The sequence below is a fragment of the Drosophila obscura genome, unplaced genomic scaffold (genome assembly GCF_018151105.1).
Source record: "Drosophila obscura isolate BZ-5 IFL unplaced genomic scaffold, ASM1815110v1 contig_150, whole genome shotgun sequence".
Taxonomy (NCBI): Eukaryota; Metazoa; Arthropoda; class Insecta; order Diptera; family Drosophilidae; genus Drosophila; species Drosophila obscura.
Genome location: NW_024542736.1, coordinates 3,851,381 through 3,868,533, shown reverse-complemented (window position 1 = coordinate 3,868,533; position 17,153 = coordinate 3,851,381). Strand labels below are relative to the sequence as shown.

At 43.9% G+C, this 17,153-nt stretch overlaps 8 protein-coding genes across 8 annotated transcripts; 2 read left to right on the top strand and 6 right to left on the bottom strand.

Annotated features, from left to right (window-relative positions):
* Window positions 1-190: 190 nt before the first annotated feature.
* Window positions 191-1,327, top strand: LOC111067627 (protein phosphatase 1 regulatory subunit 7). The gene has a single exon (XM_022356814.2). The coding sequence runs from the start codon at window positions 340-342 to the stop codon at window positions 1,321-1,323; it is 984 nt and encodes a 327-aa protein (XP_022212506.1). The 5' UTR covers window positions 191-339; the 3' UTR covers window positions 1,324-1,327.
* A 141-nt stretch (window positions 1,328-1,468) lies between these two features.
* On the bottom strand, window positions 1,469-2,902 carry LOC111067633 (protein CREG1). The gene is made up of 4 exons (XM_022356828.2): window positions 2,797-2,902; window positions 2,061-2,524; window positions 1,922-2,003; window positions 1,469-1,858 (listed from the first exon to the last, which is right to left on the bottom strand). Exons 2-4 carry the CDS (start codon window positions 2,499-2,501, stop codon window positions 1,749-1,751), a joined length of 633 nt encoding a protein of 210 aa, XP_022212520.1. The 5' UTR covers window positions 2,502-2,524; window positions 2,797-2,902; the 3' UTR covers window positions 1,469-1,748.
* Window positions 2,903-3,251: 349 nt separating this feature from the next.
* LOC111067612 (leucine-rich repeat protein soc-2 homolog) lies at window positions 3,252-10,167 on the bottom strand. Its single transcript, XM_022356788.2, has 3 exons — window positions 9,973-10,167; window positions 7,726-8,308; window positions 3,252-7,657 (listed from the first exon to the last, which is right to left on the bottom strand). The coding sequence occupies exons 2-3, from the start codon at window positions 8,204-8,206 to the stop codon at window positions 6,213-6,215; spliced, it is 1,926 nt and encodes a 641-aa protein (XP_022212480.1). The 5' UTR covers window positions 8,207-8,308; window positions 9,973-10,167; the 3' UTR covers window positions 3,252-6,212.
* A 1,225-nt stretch (window positions 10,168-11,392) lies between these two features.
* Window positions 11,393-11,971, bottom strand: LOC111067634. The gene is made up of 3 exons (XM_022356844.2): window positions 11,800-11,971; window positions 11,596-11,727; window positions 11,393-11,533 (listed from the first exon to the last, which is right to left on the bottom strand). The coding sequence occupies exons 1-3, from the start codon at window positions 11,882-11,884 to the stop codon at window positions 11,448-11,450; spliced, it is 303 nt and encodes a 100-aa protein (XP_022212536.1). The 5' UTR covers window positions 11,885-11,971; the 3' UTR covers window positions 11,393-11,447.
* Window positions 11,972-12,076: 105 nt separating this feature from the next.
* LOC111069927 lies at window positions 12,077-12,460 on the bottom strand. The gene is made up of 2 exons (XM_022360168.2): window positions 12,234-12,460; window positions 12,077-12,160 (listed from the first exon to the last, which is right to left on the bottom strand). The coding sequence occupies exons 1-2, from the start codon at window positions 12,421-12,423 to the stop codon at window positions 12,102-12,104; spliced, it is 249 nt and encodes an 82-aa protein (XP_022215860.2). The 5' UTR covers window positions 12,424-12,460; the 3' UTR covers window positions 12,077-12,101.
* Window positions 12,461-13,316: 856 nt separating this feature from the next.
* On the bottom strand, window positions 13,317-13,834 carry LOC111069923 (salivary glue protein Sgs-5-like). Its single transcript, XM_022360155.2, has 2 exons — window positions 13,564-13,834; window positions 13,317-13,504 (listed from the first exon to the last, which is right to left on the bottom strand). The coding sequence occupies exons 1-2, from the start codon at window positions 13,802-13,804 to the stop codon at window positions 13,317-13,319; spliced, it is 429 nt and encodes a 142-aa protein (XP_022215847.2). The 5' UTR covers window positions 13,805-13,834.
* Window positions 13,835-13,928: 94 nt separating this feature from the next.
* On the bottom strand, window positions 13,929-15,387 carry LOC111069915. The gene is made up of 4 exons (XM_022360141.2): window positions 14,875-15,387; window positions 14,472-14,817; window positions 14,249-14,416; window positions 13,929-14,175 (listed from the first exon to the last, which is right to left on the bottom strand). The coding sequence occupies exons 2-4, from the start codon at window positions 14,722-14,724 to the stop codon at window positions 14,120-14,122; spliced, it is 477 nt and encodes a 158-aa protein (XP_022215833.2). The 5' UTR covers window positions 14,725-14,817; window positions 14,875-15,387; the 3' UTR covers window positions 13,929-14,119.
* Window positions 15,388-16,286: 899 nt separating this feature from the next.
* Window positions 16,287-17,124, top strand: LOC121403826 (greglin). Its single transcript, XM_041591664.1, has 3 exons — window positions 16,287-16,402; window positions 16,457-16,771; window positions 16,840-17,124. Exons 2-3 carry the CDS (start codon window positions 16,573-16,575, stop codon window positions 16,929-16,931), a joined length of 291 nt encoding a protein of 96 aa, XP_041447598.1. The 5' UTR covers window positions 16,287-16,402; window positions 16,457-16,572; the 3' UTR covers window positions 16,932-17,124.
* The last annotated feature ends 29 nt before the right edge of the window (window positions 17,125-17,153 follow it).

Below are 17,153 nucleotides of genomic sequence, written 5' to 3'. Positions count from 1 at the left end.
GAAAAATATTCGAAAGTTGTTTCTATATAAAAGTCGCTTTATTACAAAGAAAACTGAATTTTGTATGAGTAAACTAACCGTATATTGCACATAAAACATTAATTTTCAAAAACTGTGCCATTAACAATTAAGTACCCTGCTATCCACCCGTCAGATTCATCTGTGTGACGTCACACAGCTGACACGAGGCCTCACCCCGACTCAAACACACACACTGCTCACGAAAATACCAAGAAATAATAAACAAGTTAAAGTCGGCATAGAATTGTGATTCATTTACGTACAATACCATACCATACCATACCCAAAGTATAATAATAATACACAAGAGCTTCCGAAATGGGTGATGCCGACCGAGAGATTAACACTAACAGCGAGCCGGTGAAGCCGCCGGTTGGCCTCCAGGTGATTGCGCCCGAGGATATGGCGTCCATCGAGGAGACAATCACAATTGATCCAGAGTGCTTCGAATTAGATCTGAATCATCGCCGCATTGAAAAGCTGGAAAATTTCGAGCCCCTCACTCAGATAGAGCGCTTGTTCCTGCGCTGGAATCTCATCAAGAAGATCGAGAACTTGTCGATGCTGAAGACCCTCGTGGAGCTGGAACTGTACGACAATCAGATAACCAAAGTGGAGAACCTCGAAGAGCTAACCAACCTGGAGATGCTGGACCTCAGCTTCAATCGGCTGACCAAAATCGAGAATCTGGACACGCTGGTCAATCTGGAGAAGCTGTACTTTGTGGCCAACCGGATCACCGTCATCGAGAACCTCGGCATGCTGACCAGCCTCACCATGCTGGAGCTGGGCGACAACAAGCTCAAGAAAATTGCTAATATCGACACACTGGTCAATCTGCGCCAGTTGTTCCTCGGCAAGAACAAAATCGGCAAAATCGAGAACCTGGACACGCTGGTCAATCTGGAGATACTGAGCCTGCAGGCCAATCGCATCGTAAAGATTGAGAACTTGGACAAGCTGACCAGCCTGAAGGAGCTGTACATATCCGAGAACGGCGTTGAAGTAATCGAGAATCTGTCAGAGAACAAAAATCTGGACACATTAGATTTGGCCAAAAACCGATTGAAGGCCGTTGGTAACCTGGAGGCCTTGGAGAATCTGGAGGAGCTCTGGTTGAATCACAATGCCATCGATGATTGGAACAATATCGAACTGCTGAAGGCAAACAAGGCCCTGCAGACGATCTACTTGGAGAGCAATCCCCTGGCCAAAGACGTTCGCTACCGATCCAAGTTGCGCGACATTCTACCCCAGCTGCAGAAGATCGATGCCACCATGTGTGTGATGCCGGGCCAATAGGCTCCTCCATACATTTACATAATATATATATTTAATACAACCGTTTCGAACGACTCATCCACTGGCTAGCCCAAACAATGTTACATATATCAAGTAATCAATGAAACCATGCGTTTAAAAATATATTAAATTACACATTAATTAATTTACACGATTTTAATATACATGTGTACTCCTGTGTACATCCCTACGAGTACTATTCCACATTTGAAAGTGTTGCCCGATTCGGCGGGAGCTTAACTGATAAGTGACGGACACCATTGCAAAGGTTTCTTTGTGCAGTCAGTAAACATCAGTAAAAAAAAAAAATAATAATTGGCTTATCATGAAATTTGTTGCTGGAATGCTCAGCTGAACAAAGAACTGAGGCATCAAGTTGTTTCCTTAGCGTCAAGTATGGTCAGGTGGTGGTGGTTGGTTGCTCATCACAATTGAACGGCGTAATAGTCGGAGGCAGTGACCTGATGCGGGCCACCATAGAAGTCCAGCACAAAGATATTGCGAATGATCAGCTCGCACAGATAGAAGTTGTGGGCTGCAATTGAGCATTGATTGAGTATAAATTAGATAGGAAAATGGAATTTCTTCTGATACACACCCTTTATCCAATTGTTTGCCGACGGATGCCGCTTTATGTAAGCGTCCAGCGCTGGCTGGTAGCTGCTATCTTTTGTATCGAACTACAGATGGAATTCGTTTATTATTTTGATGTAAATTTGGATGCTTTCGCCACTCACCCTCCGGACTTGGCCGCTGATCATTGAACGGGCACAAGTGGGCTCCATGGGATCCTTGCCGTGATCCTTGCAGTTCAGGGTCTGCTCCTCACTAAAAAGCAGCGTCACCTTGTTGTTCTTCTCCCAGTCGGGACCCGTGAAGTCCAGGTCGGTGAGCAGGAAGCGTATCTTGCCCGTGGAGTTGCCCTTGGCGTCACTGTCATCGATCGATATGATATTGACCATGGGATAGCTTTCCACGATTTTGTTGGTGGAGATGCTGCCCACCGCCGCCCAGTTAGCGCGGTGCACCAAATTCCTGGCGATCTTCGCGTGATTGAGTCCCATCTCGCGCTTGTACTCCTCAATAATTCTGGCATCCTCGCTGGGGGAATATCCTTGGGTTTGGCTGAGACCAAAAGCAAAAACCAAGGTCAGCAGCAGAGCAGGGCAGGTGTTCATTGTGGCTACAGGTTGGCGGAAAACTGTAAGTAAGAGCGTTCACTTTCAAACACCCACTGTGCGGGATTCAGGAAATTTGCAAAGTATTTATAAGCAGCCTTCATCTTTGTAGCAGTCCCAGTGCGTAACTTCGTGCGTGATTCACAAAGATTCACATAAAGAACAAAGCGACCGGACCATTTGTTCCGCTGCTTTCACATATTTACGCATTGACCTTTGGCGCCTTTTTGCTTTCGATTTTCTACGTAGAACTTTGCACGTAGCTCCTACACATTTATGTATGCACATCGCTTACCTTTTCTAGTTGAAGTGTTTAGTGTTCTGGCTCTGTGGCGATTTGTTTGCCAAATGACTTGCCCTGCTGCTACTACGCCTTTGTTATCATCACCTGCCTGCCCGCCCGAGCTACAAAGAGAACGGAGCCCACAAAGCAGCTGTTTTGAGCTGCTACCCACCGCTGGAATGGGTATATGTGTCAGCATCATTAGTTGCTGATTAACTAAGCAGGCAACTGGTTACTAGCCCGCCTTGCATTAAGCTATGCGCACATGACACATTTAACGTTTTTTCCCTTCCATTGCAACGTGCATGCTAAGTAAAAAGTATCAGCAATGCTATGCACAGAGTTAATTGGGGGGTATTAACTGGTCGATCCGCTCTACAGGTTGCTCGCACGCAGCATTGCCAGACCAAAATTAGCTGAGTGCTGCGGCACCCCAAGCCGATACAAACAGTTATTTGAACTCATTGTTGGGCTAACAGCTTGGTTTCTTTTATTTTTGCAAATTTTTACTCCATAAATGTATTTGATGTTAGGAATATCATAATATTTGTAGTTGTACATTTCGTTTTCCATTAACTTGACTTGGTTTAACATTTATTGTGGCAAATTTTTATGTTTTTTCCGTTGTAATATAAAACAAACAAAAAATTTAAATTAAAGACAAACGTTTTGTGTATTCATTTCTATGAAAAGTTCTTCTGTATTTATTACAGGGTGCGAATATTGTTTAACATTTATTTGTATTTGTATTTTTTGTATTTGTATTACTGTTACATTTACGATTTCATTTTTGTACCGTTGGAAATATACGTTTTGTTTTGTTTTGTTTGGTTATTACTCGTATTTGTTGTAATTAAATTACTTTTGCCAGTTTAGTTTACCCTGCCGCATACAGTTTGTTTGAAAAATATATGTACATACCTATGCTCCTATCCCATTGAATACTGGGGATAAATACATACGAGTATGTGTAGATATCAAGTGTGTTTTGCATTCACTTGACTTTGTCTTTGTTTTTGATTTGTTTTTTTTTTTCAAAAATAGATGTGTAAAAGTACATAGATCATATGATGCGTGTATGTATTATGTGTGTATATATGTTTGTGTAAATATATTTGTATGGATGTACAATAGTTAAAGTTAGTTTCGTTGATGTATTGATTTTACAATTTTGTTAAAAGATTAAAGCCCACTTTTGCGTTGCATTGCAGCGGAGCGTAGCTCAAAAATGTCTTACTTCTTTGTTCATTGTGTGTGAGTGTTCCAGGACATGTAGCTTAAGTCTTACAAAATATAAATCATCGTGTTTTTGTTGGCTTTGAGCGGTATTCAATGTCTGCATGTATTGCCAGTGCGAAATGGCAAAGGGAAATTCGACAGATTTCCTTCTATGCATCTTTCTCTCAAAGTTGATCCAAAAAAGTATTTTGTCCAGCGGCCCCACAAGCAAGTCAGTCATAAACAGGATATATTATATGTCGGACGGACCATATAGCATGTCCAGAAATGATTACCTGCTTAGGCCTCCGACACGCGCTCTAATTAGTGCGTATCCCGAGACCTTATCAGCTTTCTCCTGCCAGAACACTTTTTCAGTTAACTTTACGAATGAGCAGCATAGTTTCCATCTGCGGAGAATATATGGTATTTATGTATTTTATGCTTATCAATTATGTGGCATTTAACTCTTTGCCTGCCGTACAGATATCGTTGCGACAAAATAAAACTTTTGGTATGTAATTTTTAGGCCTGGTTGTGAGCCATTCTTACAATTTGCAATAAACATAGCTCCAAAATCTTTTTTTTTATTCAAATACCGCATTTTGGTTACCTTGCGCACTTTTTTAACTTTCACACCACCACAAGCAAGTGTGTCACACAGAGGATATAAGTATAAATATAATGGGGACAACTACATCATAAAATACATCCAAAAATGATCAACTGCTGGCCTTACTAAGATAATCAAATCAAAGCTACAGACATTTTTCTTCGCTATCGTTTCAGCGGATATCGAAAGTGAAAGTTATAACAGTGCGCAGTGTCACCAAAAGGCGGGTTTTGAATTTTTTAAAATCGATTTTTTGGCTATTTTGCAAATGGGAGGGATACGATCTATCTCTTTGTCCTGTGCAAAGTACAAAATCACTTTAGTTATGATAACTAAATGCATTGAATCATTTATAGTATTCATGCGCACACCTATACTGAAAGGTTTTACAGATATATTCAACATTTTTTTTGTTTTTCTGTTTTGCTAGTTTAACTCCATTTAAACACGTATAGGTTTAGTATTAAGTTGTCTGGTTAATTTAAGTTTAGGCTAACATACAAAAAGCAAACAACAGCAAGTCGGTCACATACATATACATGTATGTATAGTGGATATATCTATGTGGTGATGGCCGATAACTTGCCTGTTGGCGCCACATATTAAAATAGTTACACACACATATATATGGTTATATAATCGTATTCTCGATGACGTACATTTACAATTGAAAGAATATTGTATAGGATATACACATACATTTTTATATATAGTATTTGTCCCTCGTGGGGCGCACAAAAGAAGCATTTGCATTTGCAATTGCAATTCTTCTCCATGTCTTTGTATATTAACCCAAATCCCTATTACATACATTTGAGTAGTTTATGTTTAGTACATATCTGTACATATTTGCATAAGTTACTTAATAATCGTGTTAAAGTTCCAATACATTTTTTCGGCTACGTTTTACTTGTATAAATATTAATAATTTCTTATTAATTTTTAATTTCATTTTGTTTTTTGTTTCTCTTCTGCTTCATCATCATCAAACAATTCCTTGGCGCTTGCGTATTCTGTGTAGGTTTTTTTGTTTTGTTTTTAACATTAGATTTTGCTTTGCTTTTTGTGCCTCTCGGTTGTGAGAGCGTGTAACCAAAGACCAAAGTTCGAACAAAAGGTTTTAAAGCTTTCAATTAACTTTCATTTCGTTTCAATTAATTATTTTTGACTAGCTTGGAAGCATAAGTTAAATTAGAACCTAAATTTGTGTGTGGTGTGTGGTGTATATGGTGTGTCCAAGCAGCTTGGGAACTGTGACCTAAAAGTGTGGGTTTAACATAAGGTAAAAGCAAAACGGGGCAGGGCTGTTTTCAATACGCGGGACATTGGTATAACACGTTAAAGCTATCATTTTGTCGGCCAACGCACTCCAGTAGGTTTTACTCGGGATGCTTGGGTCGGAGGAGAACGTGAACCTGGACAGGAACGGGGGACGGGTACGGGAATAGGACTCGCTCAAATCGCACCATTAACGCCGATCGTTGCCGTCGCCCGCTACCGGCTTTGTATCACCGGGCGCCTTTTGCACCGCCTGCAGCTCGTACTGGTAATAGCAGTCGCTGCCCACATAGACGGTGCGCCAGACGCCGTCCACATCTCACATCTGCCGGTAGGGCGAGTGCATCTTGAGCCACTGCAGCACCAGGGACGGACCACCAGCCTGGATTTCGGGCGGAATGGTGCTCAGCGGACACTTGTCAATGTTGAGATACTTGAGGTTCTGGCAGAGGGCCAGCTCGAACGGCAGCTTCTCCAGACCGGGATTCTGATTGATATATAGGTTCTCCAGTCCCTCCAACGACCCAATCTCCTCGGGCAAAAACTGCAGGTTATTCTCGCTGACGGACAAATGGGTGAGGTTGCTCAAGTGCCCAATGCTGCGCGGCAGCATTGTGATCTGGTTGGTCTGCAGTATCAGGCGCTGCAGCTCGTGCAGCAGCCCAATCTCGTGCGGCAGAGTCTCGATGCGGTTCTCCTCCAGGTCCAGGATGCGCAGCTTACGCATATTGCCAATCGTGTTGGGGATCTTCTTGAGCATGTTGTTCGACAGGATGAGTATCTCCAGATTCTGCAGGTTCATGATGTCATCGGGCAGCTTCTGCAGCGCATTGGTGGCCAGATTCAGCTCCACCATGTTCACCCACGTACCAATGTCCAGGGGCAGGGCCGTCAGCATGTTCTCCTTCATGTTCAGCTTGGTCAGGCCCTTGGCTCTCGAGAAAATGCCGTAGGGTATCTTGTCGATGCGGTTGTGCTCCAGATTGATGCTGTACACGTTCGTGAACTGCGCCGGTCCGCCGGTGGGGTAGCTGGTGAACTGATTGCGGGACAGGGTGATGGTGGTTAGGCCGCTCAGACTGGCGAGCATGCCGTCTGGCAGCTGTGTCATTCCATTGCCCTCCACATTGAACTCGTCCATGCTCTTGCAGTTCTTCAGCGTGGCCGGTACGCTGCTCAGTCGATTGTAGCGCAGCCCCAGCCGCACCAGCGACTTCAGGTTGCCGATGCTGTCGGGTATGTCCAGCAGCTCATTGTGCTGCAGATCGAGGGCACTCAGATTCACACAGTTCCCAATGTCGTCCGGCAGATGCTCCAGGTGATTGTGCGACACATCGAGCGTGGTGAGATTCACCAGCGCCCCGATGGCACTGCCCAGCTCCCTGATCTTGTTCTCGCGCAGACTCAGCATCGTCAGGTTGACCAGCTGTCGCAGATCGTCGGCCACGGCGGTGATGCGATTGAAGCGCAGATACAGCGTGGTGAGGGTGCGCAGCCGATAGATGACGGCCGGGATCTCGGCCAGTTTATTGTGCCGCAGATCCAGCACCTTCAGCTGCTTGCAGTGCTGCAGCGACTCCGGCAGCGAGGTCAGCGAGTTCTCGTTCAATGCCAGATTGCGCAGGTTCACCAGGCACCCAATCTCGGCGGGCAGCTGGCCAATCTTGTTGCTGTACAGATACAGTTCGGTGAGGTGCACACACTCCTTGACCGTGCTGGGTATCACCGTGATCGAGGATTTGCTCAGGTCCAGTCGCTTAATGCCTGCACGGGGGAAATGATGCACAATGATTGGATGTTCTTTTTGGGAGTGGATGCTGTGGCAGACTTACCCTCATCGCGGCAGCGTTGCAGCGCCTTGATCACGTCCTGGTCCGCCTGGATGGGCTTGCTTTTCTTGGTGGTGGGCTTGGGCTTGTTCGATTCCGGATGCTTGACCGTCACCATTTTGGGACGCGTCTCGGGCGGCATAGTTGCGTTATTTTCGTTGTGTTGCTGTGTGTGGCTGTGTCCGTTGCTGCTGCTCGCCGGATTGCTGCCCCCGCCGCCGTTGGCCGCACTCTGCTGGCTGTGGTTGGAGTTCAACACTTCCTCGGGGCTGCCGCCACCTCCGTTGCTACCAAAACAGTGTGTGGTCGTCTCTGATTGTCCCTCGTTGTTGCTGTTGCTGTTCCTGCCGCCGCCGCCGCCACCTCCACTACCTCCTCCTCCTCCTCCTCCCCCGCCTTCAGGCGTGCCGCCGTTCCTCTCCGCCTGACCCGTGGATGATAACGATGTGGTCGATGCCGTAGCGCCCGAGGAGCACAAGTTCATTATTTTGCCCAGTTTTGCGGTCGGCGGCGACAAAGCGTTGCCCAGAAGTGTGCGAAAGCAACAGCCGCAGCAGCCGCAGCCAGAGGGATTCGTTGCGTTACCCTGTAAAAACGTTAACCACGGAGAAAGGGAGAGAGGCAGAGTCAGTAAATGGTGGAAAAGTTGATTACTCGTTTCGTTTATTGCTGCACTTTATCAATTGTGCGTCAGACGGAGAACAGAGCCCAATCGGCGACCGTGCGTCATCCCCACTGCCAAAGCCAACGCCCCTCTCCAGCCCCCCTGGCTAACCCGCGCTTTATTACTTTTGCTCCGCTACGCCACGCGCCTTATTAACAAGTTGACCATAAACTTTTCAGCAACTCTACACGCAAATCAATAATTAAACATTCCATTCCAACAGTGACGTCGAAAAAGGACCGAGTTGATGTTCCGCCTCTGGGATACCCTGTACGGTGTACAGTGTACACACCCCTCTACGATTTGTGACAAGTGCAAAAAACAACACGGCGAACATATAAGCCCCATATCTTGAACGTTGTTCCGGAGCTTTTCCCTGATAATGGCAAAAGGAAGAAGACGTGATAAAAATATAAAACAAACATGAAATTCGTGAAGATTAACCAAGAATAAATATGTATGATGTTTGCTAGCTCTATTGAGCCAATTTTATTAAGAGAATACATTTATTTAATTCGGAAATAATTTACTGTTTAAATGCAGCTGAAAAAGGATTTAAAGACAGGGACTAGATCGAATCGAGTGCTAATCCAATACCACAAAGAATTTATACTCTTTAAAGCACTTTACATCAATAGGTATGCCCCAACAGGATAGAAGAACCCGAACCCATCTATGGGATGGGTACGCCTTCTACTTATGAATGTATTACCCTCGCAGTTCCAGCGCTTTCCACTCCCATCACTCCATATATGTATTTATGCTCTCATAGAACTTTCGAGTGCTGTCAATAGCAGCAGGATACATGGGGGCGGAGAAGGCGCATCGCATGGCATTGGGTTGCACCCCACGCCCACACCCGCACACACACCCACAACTACCGAATGCCCACTCGCACGACAGGCAAATGGAATGGTCCTGGTATATATTCGTGGTAAATGTCAAGGTCAGTGTGGCAGTCAGACGATTCCTGGAAAGAGCCAATGCCAATGCCAGGCCAGTGTCACCACCACCAGTGTCAGTCAGCCGTCAAAGGTTGAAAGTGCACTCAATACATCACATCGCATCACCGTTATGCAGTGGCCAAGAAACACGAGAACCAACAAACCACAACTTTGGCCACACACAGGCAGGCAGACCTCTCCGTCTTGTGCGAAACTTGAACTTAATTATTATGCACAAAAACAGAATTTAAGACGCCCTAATCAAATTTCGCTGCTTTGTGCACATCCGAACCAATTAAACGGCCGCTCGCTCAAGTGGAAGACGCCGCCGTGGGGGATCAGAATCTCGGTACAAGCAAAAATGCAGTGGAATTGTACGAAGCTTACGATAAAGTCCCCACACAGAATGATAGATGGATAGCGGGTGGGGTGGGGTGGGGGGACGGGACGTGCTGGCTGGCAGCCTCTGATTCATGGTAAATTTCCATTTCTTTGATTATTATATTATAGCGCATTGTACTTAACGCATTGTTGTTGTTGTTTTGTCAGTGGGTCTCATAAATTGTTGCTCTTTTCTAGGCAAACACACACACACGCATATTAATTGAAAAGCAAATCACTTCTATGCAGCATTTAACTTACTAATTTCACTTAATGTGCCATCAATTTTAATCCAATGCTGATCTCCTAATTTTCCGTACTCAGCTCTGCACATTGCCGCACACAAAAAAGATTGTTATGATTCAATTTGCACACATCTTTTTGCTTGTTTGCCCATTTTTTTTTTGTCTTTCTGTTTTATTTTTGAATCGAACAGCTGTTCCTGGCAGTGTGACCGCAGATCGATCAATAAAATATACCGTTCGACCCTCAGAAATATGCCAACACAATATACCTACTCATTTTCATAATATACCGCAATGAGGAATATCATATTTCTCAATATTGATATTCGATTGAATATTATAAGGTAGTTATTATTTCCACCAGTGAACAAGTAATTTCACCAGATAGAGACATACATTTGTTGCAATATTGGCTAACTTTGAGGCTTGCTTTTGATGGATTGCTTATAAAATCTTGCGATAGAAATATCGAGCAAAATGAAGTACAGCAAAAATACGCCAGGTCATGCTCAAAACTGCGCTGAAGTGTTGGAAAATGCCAAATGAAAAGCTTGCACTTCAAAAAATAAAAAACAATGAAAGAACAATGAAACTTTCAATGAAATAATGAAACGCAGTTATCGGTATCAATGAAAGAACAATGAAACTATCAATAAAATAATGAAACGCAGTTATCGGTATCAATGAAATAATGAAACTGTTATACATAATTTATGTATAACACAATTTGGCACAATTTGCCAACATTGCAATGCAGAAAAGGAGGTTTTTCGCCCGAAAAGCAACAAATGACAGCCATCGGGCAGGGGAGTAACAAAAATAGTATACCAACCTGCAAGTAAATCGCAACCCGTGAAAAGGTATTCAGCGTGTCCTTGCGAGTCCCGTGCACTGGAATTAACTTTTTTCTTCCTGCGCCTTTTCCTGCCCGAACACACTTTCGCTTGACCCTCCTCTGGCTGCGGGATTTCTGTGTCTGCTGTGACCGTTTTTTGCTTCGCGTTTTTTTTTCTCGCTTAATTTTCACAGTTTAGTTAATGTCGAACGCGCTAGTTAATGGCTTAATGTGGAGCGGGAATGAAGCGGAGCGGGATGTAAAACAGTTTAACTTAATCCGGAGAAAGTGACTTAAAGCTTTGCAGAAAAATAAACTAAATAAAAACTGGCGATTTTCCTTCTCGGAGGTGATGTGACGCGCGTTCAGAGTTGTGGTTCGCCAGAGAGTTGCAAGGGATATATATATTATCCTTCTAGAACTTTGTACAAATACAAAACACGCAAATGCGTTCCACGCACAAGTTCCACACACGCGTCTGCGCAGTCTGCAGGCTGAAAATAACATGTAAAAATCACGAAGAAGTAAAAGTGACAGTAGAATTGATATTGCCGTTAAATTAGAAATTAAAAACCGTCCAACGAATCGCTAAACATATTTATAACCTAAAGGTACTTTAATTAATTCAATAACAATTTGTATAACATTTCAAAAACTTATTTCTGCAGAAGGGTTCCCAGAATGTTGTTCAGCTCATCGTGGGTTATGATCTCGCAGGCCCGTTCCGACAAGATTTGGTAGTCTGGAATTGAATATTGAATATCTAAGAGGAATCTGTGGGTCCTTGGCTCACGGCGATCTTACCCTTCTGGTACTTGCAGTTGTACATCCTCATGACACAGCTGCTGGCGAAGGTGCGTAGGCAGCCGTCCAGGGCGTTCAGAGCGCAGACGACACGATACTTCATCGGGCACACATCGTGGCACTTTTTGGGACCTGCACATAGGATGTGAAAGGCGGTTTCAGTTTTCCTGTGAATTTTCAATTAATTTAACATTTTTGACGCACCCGTCAAGGCAAACAGGGGGCCCACACCGATCCCGGCTAGAAATACACAAATGACGAGAATTTTGTTGCCAAAGGCAATTGGCATTTTTACTGGTAAACTTTTTACGCCGTCTGCAATTTTGTTAATGTGAAGGTCGAGCCGAAAAAAAAGTTTCTGTACTGCCAACCGAAATGCTTTTATATATTTCATCTGTCAATTGTGTCAATATTTATGTAAATTTTTATAAAAATAAAATAATAATATTCATGTTGGCTATTGCCCTCAGCGCCGCGACTCCTGCTGCCTGGTTCATATTTTTTGCCTAGCGGCCACAGGTATCCGAGTCTCGCGTGCACCGACCTGTCGACGCCTTCCTCCAAACTGATGAAATAATATCGTAATTTAATGCACATCAATCTCAATCTCAATCTGTTTCTGTCGGACATGCACTCACCCTCCCTTTTTTGACAGGCATGTCTATGCATTTCGCAGGGATTCCTGAAGCTGCACTCGATTTCAACTCCACTTCGCACCGTTGTACCGCAGAGGTACTCGATGCGTCTGTTGCACTCCGTATTGCATTCCTGGGCCAACACCAATGCCATCAAGGAAATCAGTGCTAATAGCATCAGGATGAGCTTCATCGTGGGGTAGAGTCTGACGGGGCTCTTCAACTGGCACGCGCTGGGCGCGAACTAAAGAACTTTTATATGACCAGATTTGGGACATTCAGCGAGCTCGTTTCGAGAACTGCATTGTTAATCTGGAAACAATAAATTCGCTTTGTTGGGGGTATTCTACATACATGCACATGTAAACAATGTTTATGTAATGCTTACAATATCAGTTCATTGATAAGAACACGTAGAGTATGCCTGTATGTGGTGCACAACATGATTCGTGCCTACTTGCATAGACAACATTTTCGAATTTACAGTCACGTGACAAAATCAGCGAAGCCCTGAGGCCAGTCGTGGGCACGGGCACAGGCAACAGACTATCTTATCCTCCGACCAGGCAAGAGCATGATGTATTGCAGCTGCACGAAATACGATCCAATCCATTTTCAGCGGCTGATTTGTCGTACAGCAAATTAATTTCACATTTGCCTACTTTTGGGGACTACTTTAAATAATATTGCTTGCAAAAAAAAAAATTCATCTCGCAGAATTCTGAGCTTGTACTTTTTATCTTTTATTTGTTGATTTCTTTTATTTTGAAATTTGTTTACCTTGATGTGTGTGTGTAACAACACATTTTACTGCCTATAAATCGTTTCAGACAATTTGTTTACTTTTTGTTTACCCGTAATTACGATTTTTATGAACAGTTTCCCAGGGATGGCTCTCCCACAAAGGCTGTAATTGGAAATCAACAAATTTTATGAGTTTAAAATAGATAAAATAGACTATTAAATCCTGTAACCTTTTGGAAAACTTTTATAAATACTGATATTTAAATGTTAGAGTTTAAAATGGCTATATAAATGTGAGGCATGGATTTTAAATGGTTTTATGTTACATATTCAAGACGATAGCTACCGACCTATATTATTCCGGCAGGCATATTGCTCCAACAGACAACGGTTGGGGAAGGCCAGAGAGCGATCACTGTTCACCCCGTTGCTATTGATGTACGGAAACCAGCCGCAGACTTCTGGACCAACGCTCGGACAACGCCTGGGGCAAAACTCCTTACACTTCTCCGGCGAGGTGGCACTCAAGGCTAACGGGAGGAGGGAGATCTTGTAGACTTTAAACAAGCTGCGGCGACGAAGCACTCACGTGACTGGCCTTGATTGACCCTCGTGCAGTTTTCGCTGCCAAAGATGCAGCCGTTCTGGTAGACGCGACAAACGCCATCCACAACCGCCCACACCAGCTCTTTGTAGTAGGGCGAGCAGCGAAAATATAAATTGCAAGTCCTGGCACAGCTCCTCGTCTGGGCGGCACTCGGATGCTGGAGTAATCCCACGAACAAGACGATGAGAAACGACAGCCTGTAGTGGCCCATGCCCATGCCCATGCTGCTGGTGATGATGATAACAGAGAACTGAATGTACTACCGACTAGATGCCCATCATTTATAGCAAACATCTGCACTGAAGCTCTGTTTAAACAGTCGATAACAGCTGCGCATACTAGTGCTCTCTATTTAATTGAATTTAATTCAAATTTAGGAAATATATAATTATCGGTATTCGTCAGTCGTTGATGAACAAAGTTTACTTAGCCATAAAAATTGTTTCAATAATTATAGAAATTATTGTGAATAGATATAATTATTGATATACTCCTATCTGATCTTAATAATTTCCAAAACTTCTACTTGATTTTTGTTTCAAAAGGCCAACGTGTTGCGGGGGCACTGTCCCAGGGTTGGTTCGCCCACATAGGCTGCACATAAGAAAATGTTTAAAGTTGGTCAGGACTTTGTTTGTGATTAATACTGATGCTGAAATAAACAAACCTTGAGCATGCTGGCAGGCATATTGATCCATCAGACAACGATTCGGGTAGGACACGTAACGACCGGCGGTGTCGCTGTACGGGAACCAGCCACAAACTTTTAAACCCGCACGGGGGCAGCGTCTCCGGCAGAACTCCTTACACTTCGCCTGCGAAGTGGCAACCAGAGCTATGGAATGAGCAATTATTTATGGCACAAATATACCCAAGTTAGTTTTAGTTACGTGGCAAGCATTGATTGGCCCTCGAGCAGTTCTCGTTTCCAAAGATGCAACCATTCTGATAGACGCGACATGCGCCAGCCTCCAATGTCCAGACAAGATCCCTGAAGTAGGGCGAGCAGCGTACATTGGATATGCACGTGTTGGAGCAGTTCCTGGTCTGAGCCACAGCTCCACCCAGCAGAGCGATGAGCAGAGACAACTTGCAGATGATTGACATGCTGAGTGAGTGTTTGTGTGTCCTGGATGTCAGCATATATACTCGCAGCTTGAAATCTTTTTCATTTATTGTGATCAGCCATCGATGTGTGAACAGCTGTGGATCTTTGTTGCCTCTTTATTATGCCATCTGTTTAAATGGAAATAATTAAAATGCCATGCAAAGTACACAGATCAAATTTATTACTCAACTTGCGACAGCGATTGTTGGCAGTCAAGTAGCTATTTCGGGTACATCTTCTCCGATCCATAGACAGCAGAGCGCGTTTGAGTCGATGTATGCGAGTGAGGTTTGAGCTCTGAGCGTGACAAACCGACAGCAGAATAAAGCAGATACAGCAGCACCAAATAAAACAAGCTTTCATCCTGCTTGAAGATTTGCAAATGAATCAAATGCAACTACCAACCATATTGATTCCCAATTTTCCGGCTGAAAATTTGCAATTTTCCATCGATTTAAGCCAGTTGCGAGACAGTTAGTTGGGGAAAGAGCTACACAAAGATCATCTTCGTGGAGTGCGTTAATGGTTTTGGAATATTTGAAAGTCATTGCCTTTGGGTGGGAGGGTTTTGCTACAGATAGTTTCCCGGCATTTCTTTCGTTTCGAAAGTAAAATCAAAGCACGCGCATGTTTTGTTTTTTGTTTGCTGTTTGCTGTTGGGAGTTTTGATTGACTTTGTCTGTTTTTGGTGTATCAATTTGGAGCAAAAAAGCAGCAAACAAAATGTTCAAACTCCCCAAGTAATAAATCTCTGGAACTGTCAGCTCAACGACACCGTGTGAGTGCCAGTGTGCGTATCTGGTTGACCAACTTCAACGCCCACCCGTCGGCCTGGTCTGGCTCGGCCTGGTCCGGCCTGGTCCGACTGGGCTGGACTGGGCTGACATGACAAGCGTCTCGAAGCCAAGTGAATGGTTAGCCCAAAGTGCTGGCAGGCATTATTTACATTTATTTTGAAACTCTTTTTAATAAAGTTCCTTGGCAAGCTCGTTCTTTAGGCCATGCTTAAAGGCCACTTTGATTTGTCGATTCGACTTCGGGTTTATAAGCAGGAAAACATTTTGATGGCATCTCCTTTTTCGCGTCTTCTTCCGCCCCACAACATATATTTTCTTTACCTTTTCTTTGAAAATTAATTTCTTCTTTTTCTTTTCTTTCCGTTCTTTTCGAATGTGCGCTGGCTGGACTGGTATTGGATTCCTTTCCAAGTACTTAACGTAGCGAACCTCGGATGGATGATGATGGACAGTCATGCCCGATGACCGCATGAAGACATGCTCTTTGACGATCCGTTGACTGAGTGTCCGCTGTATGAGCCAATATAGCATCCACACCCACACAGCCGGCATGACCAACTTTCAATTGAGAGTGGAGTGGATTGATCTGTTTGGGGGAGTTCAAGTCGTTGACGAAACGAATCGGTTGGTGCCATGAAATGATCGCTGCAAATTGAAATTCAAACCAATAATTGTTAAGCTGAACAGCACGTTTTCTGCTCAGACTGCGACCATTTAAGGCGATCCATGCCTAGCGCCAGGGAATTGTATTTGCCAGAAGGTTAAAGCTCTCAACCAGTTCAAAAGTATGAATGGTCCCAGTCCCAGTCGGCGGCTGGGTGTGGAGTGCTGGCGTTGGGGAGGCAACTGCGTAGCCTCTCAATAGCCGATTGATTGACAAAATCCAGAAAGGAAAGAAACTTGAACTGCCATTAAGGTTAAGCTAAATAAAATCGTTTTGTGATCTTAAATTAAAATGAATTTTTAACAGCTGTTTCTGGGGGCGTTGATCTGTTGACAGCGATAACTCATCCCTCGGCGTCTGCCCTATAAAAGCTCATCTGACTGGCGGTGATCAGCCAGAACATCTGCCCCTACACTATAGCAATGAAGTCGTTTGTTCTGCTCCTTGCACTGCTTCTGGCCTGTACACTCATTGAGGCCCAATCGGAGGCGAACTGTCCCTCCATCTGCCCGGCAGTCTTCAGTCCAGTGTGCGGAGAGACCCGCAAAAATGGCCGATTGGTGCGCTGCAAATTCAGCAATGGCTGCCAGATGGGAGTCAGCGCTTGTGTCAATTGTTTGAGTAAGTTTTAAATTTTAGATACCTTAATTTGCACTATGAAACTGAAACTGATATTCATCTGTTCACAGAGTGGAGCGAGACGAGCTTGAGCGAATGCAAAGCAACCGCAGACATCTGCAGAAGCTTGGGAGGATTCCAAACACAAGCAGGCAGAAAATAACTTTACAGACCACCAACTCTGACGTGGGTTTGCTCTGCAAATATTATCGTATTTTTGGCGGAATAAAAGATGATTGTTTTGGTACCAAAATAAAATGATGTTTGCATATTTTTTATGTTTACTCGACGTAATTAAAACTTTGGAGTTGAGGGCGTAGAGAATGAAAGAAAATAAATTAATTTCAAGAATGTGATGGTCTGATTTTATATCTTTTAATTAGTT

Coding starts and splice junctions, on each gene's coding strand:
- LOC111069915 (XM_022360141.2), bottom strand. CDS start 14,724: ATGCTGACATCCAGGACACACAAACACTCACTCAGCATGTCAATCATC. Junction 14,417..14,471: donor GGCCAATCAATGCTTGCCAC/GTAACTAAAACT, acceptor CTCATTCCATAG/CTCTGGTTGCCACTTCGCAG. Junction 14,176..14,248: donor TGCCTGCCAGCATGCTCAAG/GTTTGTTTATTT, acceptor TCTTATGTGCAG/CCTATGTGGGCGAACCAACC.
- LOC111067634 (XM_022356844.2), bottom strand. CDS start 11,884: ATGCCAATTGCCTTTGGCAACAAAATTCTCGTCATTTGTGTATTTCTA. Junction 11,728..11,799: donor CCCCCTGTTTGCCTTGACGG/GTGCGTCAAAAA, acceptor TCCTATGTGCAG/GTCCCAAAAAGTGCCACGAT. Junction 11,534..11,595: donor CAACTGCAAGTACCAGAAGG/GTAAGATCGCCG, acceptor ATTCAATTCCAG/ACTACCAAATCTTGTCGGAA.
- LOC121403826 (XM_041591664.1), top strand. CDS start 16,573: ATGAAGTCGTTTGTTCTGCTCCTTGCACTGCTTCTGGCCTGTACACTC. Junction 16,772..16,839: donor CGCTTGTGTCAATTGTTTGA/GTAAGTTTTAAA, acceptor ATCTGTTCACAG/AGTGGAGCGAGACGAGCTTG.
- LOC111067633 (XM_022356828.2), bottom strand. CDS start 2,501: ATGAACACCTGCCCTGCTCTGCTGCTGACCTTGGTTTTTGCTTTTGGT. Junction 2,004..2,060: donor TCAGCGGCCAAGTCCGGAGG/GTGAGTGGCGAA, acceptor TTCCATCTGTAG/TTCGATACAAAAGATAGCAG. Junction 1,859..1,921: donor GGCAAACAATTGGATAAAGG/GTGTGTATCAGA, acceptor GCTCAATTGCAG/CCCACAACTTCTATCTGTGC.
- LOC111067627 (XM_022356814.2), top strand. CDS start 340: ATGGGTGATGCCGACCGAGAGATTAACACTAACAGCGAGCCGGTGAAG.
- LOC111067612 (XM_022356788.2), bottom strand. CDS start 8,206: ATGAACTTGTGCTCCTCGGGCGCTACGGCATCGACCACATCGTTATCA. Junction 7,658..7,725: donor GCAACGCTGCCGCGATGAGG/GTAAGTCTGCCA, acceptor TCCCCCGTGCAG/GCATTAAGCGACTGGACCTG.
- LOC111069923 (XM_022360155.2), bottom strand. CDS start 13,804: ATGGGCATGGGCATGGGCCACTACAGGCTGTCGTTTCTCATCGTCTTG. Junction 13,505..13,563: donor GGTCAATCAAGGCCAGTCAC/GTGAGTGCTTCG, acceptor TCCTCCCGTTAG/CCTTGAGTGCCACCTCGCCG.
- LOC111069927 (XM_022360168.2), bottom strand. CDS start 12,423: ATGAAGCTCATCCTGATGCTATTAGCACTGATTTCCTTGATGGCATTG. Junction 12,161..12,233: donor TGCCTGTCAAAAAAGGGAGG/GTGAGTGCATGT, acceptor TTATTTCATCAG/TTTGGAGGAAGGCGTCGACA.